This window comes from Rosa rugosa, chromosome 2, assembly GCF_958449725.1.
Source record: "Rosa rugosa chromosome 2, drRosRugo1.1, whole genome shotgun sequence".
NCBI lineage: Eukaryota > Viridiplantae > Streptophyta > Magnoliopsida > Rosales > Rosaceae > Rosa > Rosa rugosa.
This window is the reverse complement of record NC_084821.1, coordinates 35582124-35597716: the sequence shown is the minus strand read 5'-3', so window position 1 is coordinate 35597716 and position 15593 is coordinate 35582124. Positions and strand designations below refer to the sequence as shown.

General features: G+C 37.7%; 1 protein-coding gene and 1 long non-coding RNA gene across 3 annotated transcripts; one reads left to right on the top strand and one right to left on the bottom strand.

Annotated features, from left to right (window-relative positions):
• Positions 1-10675: 10675 nt before the first annotated feature.
• Positions 10676-12969, bottom strand: LOC133728245 (uncharacterized). 2 transcript variants are annotated; one of them, XR_009855703.1, is made up of 4 exons: positions 12811-12969; positions 12636-12728; positions 11249-11311; positions 10676-11140 (listed from the first exon to the last, which is right to left on the bottom strand). It is a non-coding gene; the product is annotated as an uncharacterized LOC133728245 (long non-coding RNA). The 2 variants fall into 2 exon arrangements; XR_009855704.1 differs by having other exon boundaries at positions 12636-12718.
• Positions 12970-13952: 983 nt separating this feature from the next.
• On the top strand, positions 13953-14953 carry LOC133732938 (probable CCR4-associated factor 1 homolog 11). Its single transcript, XM_062160550.1, has one exon. The coding sequence runs from the start codon at positions 14053-14055 to the stop codon at positions 14902-14904; it is 852 nt and encodes a 283-aa protein (XP_062016534.1). The 5' UTR covers positions 13953-14052; the 3' UTR covers positions 14905-14953.
• The last annotated feature ends 640 nt before the right edge of the window (positions 14954-15593 follow it).

Genomic DNA, 15593 nt, shown 5'->3' with positions numbered 1-15593 from the left:
GATCTTCTTTTTGCCCCCACTTATTTTGATTCAGTGCCCCCAGGCAGTGTCCCCATGCTTCACTGATCATATATTAATACTATATTAATAATATGGGTACTTCTCCAAGTGGCAATCATATATTAATAATATGGGTACTTCTCCAAGTGGCAATATTCTATTATTCCTCCAACACGATTCCTCTCATTTTCTCTTCTTCGGTTCTTCTTCTTCTTCCTCAGCCAGTCAACCCCAATTTTGCTCCTCCTCCAAAAACTAGAGATCGACCTTCTTACTCTTTATGTTTTTTTTTTATCAATCTTTCTCAACTCTCGGTTTCCTCTTTATCTCATTCTTCTTCAGTTTTTTCTTTTTTCTCTTCCTGCTTCATCTTCTTCCTCTTCCCTCAGTCCGGCACTCCCTCAGTGCACAGCGCCTTCTTCCCCTAACGCGTCTTGATCTCCTCCACATCAGCCACGCTTCTAACGGTGCCGACCAAGTGGAGAAAATCAATTTGTTTCATTATTTGTTGCAGATGTAGCCTTGCTGCTACTGCAGATTACAGAATGGTACTATTTGCAACCTTGGTGCTGTTGGAAATTTTATGATTTAAAATTAAAATATATATTATTATTTATTTATTTATTTTGGGGGTTATTTTCATTTTGTGTTTATTACTCTATTTATGGTTTAACGGTTTTATGTTTTAAATATATGATTATTATTTGACCGTTATATGGTTTATGAGGCTAATTATGGTCATGGCAAGTATGACCTATATAAGGGTACATGGCTAGAGTTGGAAGGCATATGGTTGGAAGGCATGTGTAGTTGGACATATTGTCGGATATGAAATATCAAGATGGTCGGATAAATATGAGGGATATCGTGAGAAGAAAAGGCACTCCACCATCATGCAACCACTCTAGCACAACTCCCTAGCTATCTAAAGTCCTCTTCCATATTATACATATATCTATTTTAAATATATACCGTTTTGAGTGCACGGGTGATTAAGGTTCAATGGGGCTTCTTAGCTGCACGACGGAGCACGAAGAGTTGTTGTATCTTGGGGGAAGTTCGTCATTCAACCCTGTGCAATAGGGGACGAATCTTCTCTTAGGACAGTGCGCTTGCACGCCTCGACTCGATAAGTTTTCCTATATAAAACCTATATATTATATTATTTTCTTACTTTATTTCATTTTCTTATCTATATCTCAATTCTTATTTCCCAAGATATTTTCATATTATTTTATTTTAATTTTACAGGAATTCAGTCCTATATTTTTTACAACAATCTAAGAGAAGATTCGAACGGAATCTCTGTTAACTTGTTAATCATTTTTTCTATATTATTAGTCACCTATTCTGCACTATTTGTTTATACTAATTGTCAATTCTATTTTTGCAAGTTTTGTTCCGAAGAGGCAGTTAAAAGAAAAGTAATACAAGCATTATGGTCTTGTGCAACTATGGCAAACCACAACATGTAATCAGGTATCCTATCATTTAACATCAAGGTTATAACCAGGGAGTATGAAATGGTTTGTCATTAATTCTATTCTAGCTAGTATTCTACTATCTCTTGTTTATTCTACCATCGGGTATCTAATGTCTATCGTATGAAGCTATCATTCCCTTCATATCTTAGTGACAATTTTTGGGTTGTTGAATACCTTCATATGTGCATATATGTATATAGACAACTAACCAATTAATTACAATTATTTTGATTGTTAATTGCCGGTTTGTGAGTGATGACCTTGTGAAAGCCTTGCTTAACTTGTTATATTTCCCAAGTATAATACATATTTGTCTGTATTCTATCAAGATCTTTCGTACCCACCAGAACTGCTACTATGGTACTAGTTGGGTAGCAGATATCTTTATCTCTGTCAACATTGTAACTAAATTTTCATGCATAATATTGGTCACCTGGAAAAATCCTTGTCAGTTGCATGATAATAATAATATTTATTTCACCGTAAATTATATGTTGCATAATAGTTTGTAGACTGTAGGCATATGTTTCTTGCATGCCAGCATAATTTGTGTTTAATGGCAATTAGTTCTGTCCGAATATCAGTTTAGCTATTTCTTGTTTTAATTTGTTTTGGCAATCAACAAATATTACCGTGAGCAATGACGGTAAAGAAACGTGTTACTATTGAGGTATGTACATCTTAAATATGAGATACTGTTTGAATTATACGAGTTATTTCATTGCACTTATGTACATGGTAGTAAATCTTTTGCATACTATTGAATATGTCAATAATTTAAATTCAAATGTGATTGACCTAAAGTCTATTGCAGCTCTTTATATGTTGTCAGGTCAATTACAAATGGCATTAGCCTTTTGTTTCGAGTAGCTTATATTTTGTTGGAGTTGCATATCATAATTAATAGTTGTCTATATTTTCTTTCATATCTAAAATGATGCTATTCCAAGTTTTGGTGATAAGTATTAATTTTGTCTCATTATTAGATTTTTATAGAGTTATTAGCAGTAATAGTACTTATTGAGTTCTTGAGTTATTGCAGAGAAAGAAATAGTGATGGTATGTTTTCTTTTACTCTCAAAATTTAATTTGTAGATACATTACGAGACATACATATGCTATTGGTTATCTCATAGACGAGAATGCTCCAAGAATACTTGGAAGTTCAGTTTGTGAAAAGATTTCATTTTGCTTTAATGAGTCAGTAAGAAGCTTTTTTCAATTTCAATAGTGGGGGTTACTATTAAAATTTTTAACTATTTCATTAGTATTCTTTAATGTTTATTATTAAGACTTTTACATAACTGATTTTGTTATGACTTATGAGTATAATTCTCTCATGAAGAGCATCTATCTTGGTGATGTGGGGGTAAGCTCTAGCTATAACTCCTGTAAATATTTATAAACATGTCTTTAATTAAGAACATTTAATATCAAGTAATGTGGGGGTTATGATCTATATTTCTAGTCATCATTTACTATTTACTTCAATGATATTTTTAAATGCCCTATGGTAATGTGGGGGTAACACTCGTAGCATTTTATCTTACGTGATCAGTAAATAATCAGTGCAGAGTTATAAATTTTCTTGTTCTCATATGGAGGAAAACATTCCTGTGAGAATTGTGCGGGTTTTGCGAGCTAAAGTGACAAGCAAGATATAACCAAAAAGGAAAATAAAATAAATATAATATGACAAAAGTCATATAAACATGCCTCGCGGAGGAGGCCCCTATAGTCTCGAGGAGGAGACTATATATATAAAATCGCTGAAGGGGGATGTGCTTAAGCCCATAAGGGAGTCACCTAGGGAGGTAACCCAACTTCTGTGATTGGAGATCCCATGAAGGAAGTTCAATGTGGTAGAAACAATCCATACTGCGTGACTCAAATATAGCACACATAAATTTTAAGGATATATCCAAAATAGATATTATCATGTGCATCCCTAAGGCATTAGGTGCTATATTAAATGTGACGTTAGGAAGGGAAAACAATGATACCCTGAATGAGTTTCGAGGCGGGCAAACTCCTGCAGGGTCCGGGCACACGTACCCTTGGAGAACTCACCTAAGTGAGAGTTGTTCGTGAGGCCGCGACAATGAGAATTGGGCTGTTCTCTAATACTCTCATGAGAATCAAGATACGCGCACGGCCATAAATGCGCCAACACGCGAAGTTGTCTAATTACCCGTACTGTGTGTGTGATATGTTGAAGTTTGGTCAAAGGTATCAAAGTTCAAGACTGTGTCACTTTGGCTCCTCAAATGGAGACTATCACACTAAACTAGGTTCAAACCCGAAAGGTACCTATGCCGATTGCACAGTAAAAGCACTCACTTATTTTGTTTTAAATGATTTTATTTCAATTTTAAATCAGTGGGGGATTGTTGGAAATTTTATGATTTAAAATTAAAATATATATTATTTATTTCTTTATTTATTTTGGGTGTTATTTTCATTTTGCATGTGTTTATTACTCTATTTATGGTTTAACGGTTTTATGTTTTAAATATATGATTATTATTTGACCGTTATATGGCTTATGAGGCTAATTATGGTCATGGCAAGTATGACCTATATAAGGGTACATGGCTAGAGTTGGAAGGCATATGGTTGGAAGGCATGTGTAGTTGGACATATTGTCGGATATGAAATATCAAGATGGTCGGATAAATATGAGGGATATCGTGAGAAGAAAAGGCACTCCACCATCATGCAACCACTCTAGCATAACACCCTAGCTATCTAAAGTCATCTTCCATATTATACATATATCTATTTTAAATATATACCGTTTTGAGTGCACGGGTGATTAAGGTTCAATGGGGCTTCTTAGCTGCACGACGGAGCTCGAAGAGTTGTTGTATCTTGGGGGAAGTTCATCATTCAACCCTGTGCAGTAGGGGACGAATCTTCTCTTAGGACAGTGCGCTTGCACGCCTCGACTCGATAAGTTTTCCTATATAAAAACCTATATATTATATTATTTTCTTACTTTATTTCATTTTCTTATCTATATCTCAATTCTTATTTCCCAAGATATTTTCATATTATTTTATTTTAATTTTACAGGAATTCCGTCCTATATTTTTTACAACAGGTGCTACTGTCAAGAACCGAAAGCCTTGAGAAACCGGACTGTATTGTCTCGGTTCGAGTTTAGGCCGGTCCCGGTACTCTGCATGTTCAAAACCGGCCCGAAGTTGCTCTGCCAAGTAGAGGAGAGGCAGAAAGGAAAGAAATTTTTTTGCCCCCATTTATATACATTCCTGCCTCCGCCACTGATTATATATACATGCAATATCTGTGAGTAATGTGGATCTAATTTATGTAATGTTCTTGGTGAAGACACAAATTGTGTTCTACCAAAACACAACTAATGGAACTATGGTAATCGATTTGAGGCCTCAGGTGAATCTCAGGGGAGGTTTACACAGCCACAACACCCTCTGGCAACAGCAAACAACTACATACGCTAGAAGTTGGCCACCATTGATTCCAAGGTGTACCAATCGCTATGGTCATGATAGTCCCATTTTGCTCTTTTTAAATTGCAGCTGCACAGCCCCCGCCACCGCATATCTCGTCATCCCCGAACTATCCTCTCGCTACCCCTTATGTGGCCGCTTCTGGTTCCTTGTGTTAGGATTGCGGCTCAATATCTAATTCCTTTTGTATTTTGGATTCTTTACTTCTGAAGGCTTTGGGTAAGCAATTCTAGTGTATCTAGGATTTATGGAGTTTTTCTTTAGAAGTAAAGGTTTAGGATTGAAGATCCTATTGGGAGTTGGACTAATCGTGAGCCTATAAATAGTCATTCAGGGTTATTGGTTTGGTGTGTGCTTTTGGAGATTGGAAGACACCATTTAGAGAAGATGTGAGGGTTTGGAGATTCTCATATTGTGGGTTGAAAGAGACTCATTTTGGAGGGTGCCATTGAGACATCGTTTAGAGGGATCTGTGTGTGGATCAATTGAGTGTTCTGATAACTGAGAGATTTTAGAGAGTTGCAAGCTTTGAGAGATCGGGTGTATTTGGGAATTCTCTATTGAGAATTTGGGTTGTGAGGAGAGAGGTTATTTGAGTGGAAGAACCAAAACGTTCTTCAAAAGTTTGTAATCTTCTTCTCGTTTAGTGGATCCACCATCATCATCACCCGGGGACATAGGTCAACTGTTTGACCGAACCTCGTCAACAATCTTGTGTTTACTTGCATAGTTTGTGATTATTGTCTTGATTCAGTTTCGGTCTTGGGCTAGGGAATTCGGAAGGTGACCCAAATTTTCTAACAAGTGGTATCAGAACTCAAGGTTCAAGAGCGACCATGAAGACGTTGGAGAAATTTAGAAATCAAGATAGAGACAAGACGTGGAGTGCTATTGTTGTATGAGTTTCGAGCATATCAGATATTAATGTGGAAAGTTGAAGGCTAAGGAAAATTGAGGAACTACTATAGGCATGGCTAGTGAAGATTTCGAAGAAGATTATGGAGATGCAATCGTGATCACATCATGTTAAGAGAAGCCACAAGCTGAGTGGATCTGAGATATGGGTTGTTTCGAACACATACAGATTGATTTTTTTTCTTCCTACGGGCATGTGTAGGAAGGTTTAGTGAAGTGGGTTTGTGCATAAAACCTACGAAGTCGCTAGTGTTAGAACAATCAAATTGAGGTGCATGATGGATCAAAGGACTTTAGTGAATGTCGCCATGTTTCTAGTTTCGAGAGAAATTTGATATTTCTTGGGACTTTGGATTTTGAAGACCACAAGATGATTGTGGGTTAAGGTGGAACTTTTGAAGTGTTGAATGGAGCACTCGTTCTGATAAAAGTTAAGAATGTGAAGGGTCTCTATCATTGAGAAAGGAGCTTTGTTCGAGGTGGAACTAACTATTCCACTAAAAGTTTGGTTCAAGGTGGAAAGATTGGCAATCTTGGTTCCTATAGGCATTCGGGGAAGATGAGCAATAGTAAATGTGGAGGAACGAAATTTGCTTATGAGATGAAATTTCAAAGAGCAACAAAAATTGCAGCAGTCCTTAAAGGGAGGCAGACCCATAAAGATCCTAACACAAGTTTGTGGTGGAGATATGCTAGCTCATGCATATTCCACAATCAGAGTGTCACCCACTTTGGAGAGTAGAGTTAATGAGGAAGTTGAGAAGCAAACTTGGTGTTCTAAGAGTGATGCGTCAAGAGAAGATTTCCATGGAGTTTATGGTGAGAGAATTGTTTCAGGGGGATGTTGCTCAAGATAAGTTGTGCAAACCATTAAAGATCACTCCTATTAGGTTTGGCAACTTTGGTGAAGCCTTGGATTGCATGCAAGTGGCTGCACAGTGCATGTTTGGGGAAAAGAGTTGTTATCCAAGGGTCAAGTTGGAGTGGTTGTGAAACTTGGCAAACTGGTTTGGCTATTGAGCGCAAGAGGCGCATTGAGGAGTGGTGGTGATCGTGGTTCGTTGAGATCGAAGACCCAAGGAAGCTTGCGTTCAGTGAAAGTTCAAAGATTTTGAGCCGAGGTGGAAATTGTTAGGATTGCGGCTCAATATCTAATTCCTTTTGTATTTTAGATTCTTTACTTCTGAAGGCTTTGGGTAAGCAATTCTAGTGTATCTAGGATTTATGGAGTTTTTCCTTTGAAGTAAAGGTTTAGGATTGAAGATCCTATTGAGAGTTGGACTAATCGTGAGCCTATAAATAGTCATTCAGGGTTATTGGTTTGGTGTGTGCTTTCGGAGATTGGAAGACACCATTTAGAGAAGATGTGAGGGTTTGGAGATTCTCATATTGTGGGTTGAAAGAGACTCATTTTGGAGGGTGCCATTGAGACATCATTTAGAGAGATCTGTGTGTGGATCAATTGAGTGTTCTGATAACTGAGAGATTTTAGAGAGTTGCAAGCTTTGAGAGATCGGGTGTATTTGGGAATTCTCTATTGAGAATTTGGGTTGTGAGGAGAGAGGTTATTTGAGTGGAAGAACCAAAACGTTCTTCAAAAGTTTGTAATATATATTATTCTCGTTTAGTGGATCCACCATCATCATCACCCGGGGACGTAGGTCAACTGTTTGACCGAACCTCGTCAACAATCTTGTGTTTGCTTGCATAGTTTGTGATTATTGTCTTGATTCAGTTTTGGTCTTGGGCTAGGGAATTCGGAAGGTGACCCGAATTTCCTAACACTTTGTTTAATAAGTTAGGACTGCATGTAGCAGATTCCTTAAGTATGATTATGTACGTGCTATCTGCTAATAATGTCCCGGTGTAAAATAATTGCAATCGAGTTATGTCATGAATATGTGATTGGTTGTTCCGATTTCGGATGTATAAATAATATTTTTCTTGTTTACATGGTTGAAATCTGAACTCTGTAGTTGCATTAGAGCGGAGGGCCAAAGCATAAACCTTTCCCTAGCTATTGATGAACATTCCTTCTTCTTTTCTGAAATCAATAACATGCAAAATATCACTGAAAAAGGAAAAAGGATGACGTGGTGTTTTGCTACTTGTGCTCATTGTAGCAACTGAAATCTTTTTTGCATAAACAAAAAAGAAAAACCAATCTCATTACGAGTTGTAAAGCAAGAAAAGTATACAGATAAATGGAAAGGTGAGAGAAAGATAGAACAAGAATGCTCCACATGTTAGTGCTAAGCTTGTTATTGATGCTATTTACGATTTCTTTTCATTTCATTTTTCCTTTACTTTTTAAAGGTGAGTTTCCTTTTCTGCAAGACAAATTCAATTCATCTGGCCATATTTTTATTTTAAGCATTTTTTTGGTAATACTTTTTTGTCTTACCTTTTTTGTCTAGAATCCCCGTACATACAAATACATGTATAAATGTATAATATCAATTTATATGGCATATATATCTGTCCCAAATTTCCATTTCTCATTCAGTTTTGAGTTGTTGCATGCATATCTGACCCATTTTTTCTCATTAAGTTAATGCACGACATTATTACATGAAATGAAAAACAAATGAGATGAATATTAGTTGTAAATATAAACTTTGTTAGAAAATTGAATACAAAAAAATACAATATCCAATTAATTGTTACCTACCCCTTGAGTAACCTTTTTTTTCTTTCACTGTCGCTATTTTTTTGGAGCCCGACGACATCATATCCAAAGCCAGACATAAACTGAGATTGGTGGGAGTGGCTACTTGTTGTATAAATTTAGACAATGGTGTCTTTCGAAGCGAGGTCAAGCATACCGAAAAGTGTAATACACTTTTCCAACCTAATTGAAAACAATCCTGAAACTTTATTACAAAAAAAAAAATATGGAGTTTTATCCAAGATCATGATTTTTCACCAAAAACTATGGAATATCACACGGTTTTTTGTCCAAAATCACATGTTTTTATTTTTGACGCAGTCGGAAAGTAACCCTAGGTTTACAAGCAATAAACCTAAACAAGAATTCTGTAGTCCACTAGAGATAAATGAGAAAACTCTCAATTTGATTGATAATATGATAAAAGATGAGTTCTGCAGCCGTTTAAAGTTGCTTATATATGAGAAAAGAAACCCTAGGGCGACTAACAATGAAACCATAAAGCCCACGGGTAAAAACAAAACAAATCCAAAACAAACTAGAAAACCGAAAATTCTGAAAAATAGTAAATTGCAGTTTTGAGGCCTTAAACAACCCCGAAAGCATGAAAAAAGCCCACACGTTGTGGCAAAGCGAGGAGTTTTGTTCCTGGTGTCGTTCCCCTTCCGGAAAGGTACTTATAGCAATCACAATTCGGACACCGAATGCCAAAGTTGCAGCAAACCGGGTTTTCCTCCTTTTCCACGATCGAGCTATTCTTCAATTCGGACCGCCATTCGTTCTACATCAATTTTGTCACCAAAATTTCTCACTTCTAAATCATGATTTTTAGCCAATTTTAGAACTGACGAAACTAAAAAGACTCGACCCAATTTTTCTCTTAAGATTTTCCAAAGTTGAAAAATAAAAAAAATAATTAAATAAATCGAATTAAGATTTTTGCATTCTGTCACTTGGAGTAAGCCCCAAAAATAATGTTTTACCAATGTTCAATGGTGAGATAATGAAACATGACAATTTTAATAAAAAAAATGGTGTTGACACATGTGATGGAATGACACGAGTGTCAAACCCATTCAACACCATTTTTTATTAAAATTCTCATGTTTCATAATCTCACCATTTTTACAACATGATTTTTGAGATCTACGTCGATGGACCTCAATAATCTCAACCCAATTTTTTTTGTTTTGCAATTTTCTCGATTGTCTGATTTTGGAAAATCGTAAAAAGAAATTGGGTTGAGATTTGAGTTTCGTTAGTTTTAATATTATTTAAAAATCATGATTTAGGAGAGAGAAAATTTTAGTGAGAAAATAAAAACATGCGTTTTTTAGACAAAAACCTGAGTGCTATAGCCTACAGATTTTGGTGAAAAATCATGGTCTTAGACATAATAAATTAATAACAATTTGGAAGAAAGTTCAAGATGTGAATCCCATTGGGTTAGAAAAACATACTACACTTTTCAGTGTTCTTAGCCTCACTTGAATAAACATCATTAATCTCCCATAACATGACCACTGATAGCCTCACTTGTTTTGGGTTCTCTCTCCCTTAAAGAAAAACAAATACTCATTGAGCATCATCCTCCTCGTGCATTGTCAAATCTACCGCAACCAAATCGTCCAAACCCAATTTAATAGTCAAACTAACTGTCATTACCTCAATCCGCGATACGTTCACTACAAGAAAACACATATTTAACAACATGCAATTCACGTTGTCAATCACTTTTGACAACGTTTGCCGCATGTTGTAGATGCCAGAGTCATTAAAAGTCCCCGAGTCCTTTATATCGAGCTTTGAACGTTGTCGAAAAGAGGCGAAGCATGTTGTTGTAATTATTCAACAATGAGCTATGCACGTTGTCATAAAGTTTCGACAACGTTTCAAGCGCATGTTGTAAGTTTTAACAACATTCTCAGCATGTTGTCTTTAGTTTTCGACAGCATACATGGTACGTTGTCATATTAATGGATACGTTGTTATAAAATTTCAGTACATACTATTGCACCCAATTTGCTGGGTTATGCTTTCTTGTACCTCTAAACATTCACCATTACTTAAACTCATTCACATGCCAATATTAGTACACACTAACCATGTATGAAAAATATACATTTCATTAGGAGTGCCACATTCTCTTATACATATGTTCTTTAATTACAAAACAAGCATGACAAAGTATTGGATTCTTTGTTCATCAGCATTGACAAAACATGCATGGTACTCCCTCACCTATATAAATTCTCTAGTAAAGCAAAATGTACCTGCTACTTCAACTACTAAGGGAGCATTTTAATGGAGCTTTTGGGCCATGCAAGAGTGCTTCCTACAACTTCCATGGTTGCTCTATACACTTCCATAGTCTGATACTCATCAAACACCACATCAACCCAAACCTTCCAACAATCTCGTCCAAGAGGCACACAATGAACTTTTGTACTTGGATTTGTTGAAGAGATCTTCCCTTCAGCCACCACTTCATCTTCTTCATAATTGTTCCAATTCAAAAGTGCACATCTTCTATTTTCAAGATCATTGCTTGGAGCATTGATTGGTCGACTTGATTGTTGTGACTACAAATATAAGAAATTAAGAGAAAGAAATATTGGTTTAAACATCGAACTAGAAGTTGTTTCACCTAAAATTCATAAATCTTACAAATTATAGCAGAGATTACATACCTGAGAAGTAGTTGCATGTGCATTTATCATTTTCTCTAAGTTTATGTTCTGTTGAGAAGGTCCCTGTATTTAGTTCAAGACACATTAGATTATGCTTCTTCATTCCCAATGGATTTGTTAAGCACAATGCTGAAGGACTTGAATATAATGTCAAAGAGAAATTTCAACTATAAAACCTGAGAGAAGCCGAACAAAGTGTCATCAACTACAAAAACAAAAAACAAAAAAGTCTGGCCTATGAGAGAAGCCGAACAAAGTGTCATCAAGTACAAAACTGAGGTTGCATTTATAGGTTTGGGGGTGGAGAACTGGGGTTGACGAACCAAAGAAGGGAATTGAGACAAGAAATAAGGGCCACGGTGCGTTCGGTTTGTTCACATTCATCGGACTGGGTTAAAGGTCCACAAACCAGATTCTTGGTAGGAAAATCCACAACCAGGCAACTTAAGGCATCACAGAAGGTTGAGACGGAAGGTTTAATCCAAGAGATGCTTACCTCAATTCAGAGATCCTTTGCAAGTTTTGCCTCACTTATTTTATTGATTATAAAATTCTAAACTCTCATCCTAAACGAGCATGAGACATAACTCCCATTATAACATTTACGTCCATACAAGTGAGAAGTGAGATGTGATACCATATGTGTCAAGAAAACCAGATGCCTTGTTTTTTCATAAATGTTGCAAAGGGAGATAAATGCAAACAAGCACCCAATGATGTAGTGGGATTCTCCCAACAAGCCTAAGGACGAAGGCAAAATCAACAGAGAACAAACATTAAGAGAAAACCAACAATGAACTAATTACTAGAAGATCATCAGCACAACAGAGAGAATCCTAGAAGATCATCAGAGCGCAACAAACATGTGAAAATGGCAAATTCTCAAACTTTTCAATATTGAAGGGCTACAGAGTTGAATTGATTAACAAAAAGGGGCCCGAAACCCCCTAATCAAACAATAAGACCTAGAGATTTAGATGGAATATCCAATATAGATTTCAATACAGTTAAACAGAAAATGAAGGGCGACTAATTCTTGCTCAATGAATTGAATCGAAAGGAGAAGCTAAAGGCAAATTCTCACACTAAACTTAGCCTATTCCAATTTGCCTCATATATTTTCGAAACTAAACAATTTGTAGAACTATAAATGTCAAAATTCCATGCTATTCTACTCTACCTATTTTCTCAAAATGCAGAAAACTAGTCATAGATTGCAGCTAACTAAACTTTCTTAATCAATTCCAGATACAATAAGAGAAGCCCATTCAATTCCACATAGCCATATACTCAATTGCCCATTCAATTGAGTATATGGCTATGTGGAATTTCCGAAAATTTTCAAACCAAACACTGCCATGAACGAACAATAAGTCAAAAAAAGTACCTGTAATCAGAATCGGAGAAGCATTGCAGGAATCGAAGGGAGCTGATCTTCTTGGGAACCAAAGACAGAGAAGCTGAGCTGAGCTGAGAGACGCTGCGAGTGAGAGAGAGAGAGAGAGATCTGAGCTTTTGAGAGAATTTGAAATTGAAAACTGAGAATGAAGAGCGATTGGTACCTGGAGACGAGTTGATGGCGGGAGGGAAGGACTGCTTGAAGTCTGAAACGACTAGGTGGCTCCGACCCCGTCGAACATTATGAAGGTCACCGTCGACTGGGGCGAGAGCTTTTGATGGCGGGAGATGAGCTTTTGGCTTCGACTAGGGCGTTTAGTGGCTTTGTAAAAGACTAAAAGCTACGTCAACCAAATTTCAAATTTCTCCTAAAATTTAGAATAAAACTGACAGCTCCCCTCACTAATTTTTTTTTTTTTTTTATCTCAAAGTTTTGACAGCGTTCGCCACATGTTGTCATTCTGAAAAATTTTCAACAATGCGCACACCTGCTTGTTGATAACTTAATTGACAACTTGCAGATAACAACACGCAAAGTAGGTTGTTGATAACCAAATTAACAACGTGCAAATGACGCTTGTGGTGTTAAATGGTTTACTACAACGCACATTATTTGCTCGTTGTCGAATATTGTAAGTAACAACGAACATTTAGAGCATGTTGTTATTGTGATGTTGTGGTAGACTACTTTTCTTGTAGTGGTTAGACAAAAAAAAGTGCGAAAAGCGCAGTAAAATTTTGAAATATTAAAAAAACCCTTGAATCAGAGTCAAAATCTTTATGAACAGAAACAAAAGTCACTTAAATTTTGATCAAATGTAGCTAACAACACAAACAAGAATCTATGATACCTGAAATTGCAACAAATTATAAAAAAAAATCCAAGGTGCCGAGCCAGCATACTTAAAAGTATTCATTGTAGATCTTTCATTGCAATAATTAAAAACTCTGATAAAAAAAAAATAATTAAAAAGAAAAAAAAAGGAAAAGAAGTAGAAACCAGAAAGATGGAATCATCAATTCAATCACTCATCTGAACCAAGTAACGAAAGGGACAAGTGAGAAGAAAAAGAAGAGGAAGAAGAAGAAGCCAACCTTGACCAGGTCCGTTACATTGGTCAGTCAACGAAACCCCCCCCCGAAACCCTGCACGCATTCAACACTCTAAAACACAAGACTCTAGACTTTAATACAATAATGGATACACGCACACTTTCCTTATTATCAACTCCCTCCTTTTTTCTCCGAACCTTCCCCTCTCTCTCTTCCTCTCCATCCGTATATAACTGCCTTCACTCCTCACTCTTCTCCAACCCAAAAACCCATCTCAGCGACTCCCAAGTCTCCTCCTCCTCCTTCTTCTTCTTTTTCTTCGATTATTTAATTAATATATTTAATTTCCAGACATGTACTGCAACATGGATCACCCTCCAAATCCCAGCCCCATCGTGATCCGCGAAGTCTGGGCCCACAACCTGGACGCGGAATTCGAGCTGATCCAGAACTCGATCGACGACTTCCCTTACATCTCCATGGACACCGAGTTCCCCGGCCTCGTCTTCCGCCCCCAGCTGGACCCCACCCGCCCCTACGGCAAGCAGCTCCGCCCCTCCGATCATTACAAGGTCCTTAAGTCCAACGTCGACGCGCTCAGCCTGATTCAGGTGGGCCTCACGCTCTCCGACGCCCTCGGCAACCTCCCCGACCTCGGCACCCGCGGCGCCACGCGCTTCATCTGGGAGTTCAACTTCAACGACTTCGACGTGGCGCGTGACCCCCACGCTCCGGACTCGATCGAGCTCCTCCGCCGCCAGGGCATCGACTTCGACCGCAACAGGGCCGAGGGCGTCGACTCGGCGCGTTTCGCCGCGCTCATGATGACGTCGGGGCTCGTCTGCAACGACGCCGTCAGCTGGGTCACCTTCCACAGCGCTTACGACTTCGGGTACCTGGTCAAGATCCTCACGCGCCGGAACCTGCCGAGTGGCATGAAGGAGTTTCACAAAGTTCTCAGGGTCTTTTTCGGGAATAGAATTTACGACATCAAGCACATGATGCGGTTCTGTAAGAGCCTGTATGGCGGGCTGGACCGGGTCGCCAGGACCTTGGAGGTGGACCGGGCGGTCGGGAAGTGCCACCAGGCCGGGTCAGATAGCTTGCTGACGTGGCACGCGTTTCAGAAGATGAGGGATGTGTATTTTGTAAATGACGGGCCGGAGCAACACGCCGGAGTGTTGTACGGTCTCGAGGTGTTTTGATTACTGTAGAAAACCGAAACAGAAATCATAAATTTGTTCATTCTATTAATTCCTTTCTTAATTGGATATAATGGGTAATTAAGATAAACAATTTTCTTGATGGAAACAAGTGAATAGGGCTCGGATTTGAAACGGATCAGACTAGTTTTCAAATGTTTTTTTTACTCTATACCAACTCGATTCTAACCGAAAACTATATAATCGGATCGGCATAGTCAAATACATACCGGATATATTGACCCGACCAAATTATAATTAGTTTGAAGTTTTGACTTTTCTTTTAATTACGTGTTGACGTTCGAGTGTCTGTTTAAGCAAGCCTATGTTATTTGTCTGCATCAAATCCGACTCCCTTTGAAGTTTGAAGTATCGAGCACGACTCCATTCAGCCCCAAATTTGCAAATTTTCATTTTTTTTTTCCCTTCATCTTCAACTGGAAACAAAATCCAAAAAATCCAACTCGAAGACTCAAAGAGAGACGCATCAATCAAGAGAGACTGGGTTGTGATTTCAAACTGGTCCGAAACTCCCCCAATCTATTCAAAATACCTTTAATTAGTTAGGTTGGCAGCCTTAGTTGAACCAAGGAAACCAGGCTAGAGTAATGCACTGTTTGTTTTGGGGATGAAGTTAAACATTCAGTTAAACCAAATATTTACTCGGTGTAGAAACATTGAGCGGAAGTGGA

Bases quoted from the DNA above. Each gene is read 5' to 3' on its own strand.
- LOC133732938 (XM_062160550.1), top strand. From the start codon at position 14,053: ATGTACTGCAACATGGATCACCCTCCAAATCCCAGCCCCATCGTGATC.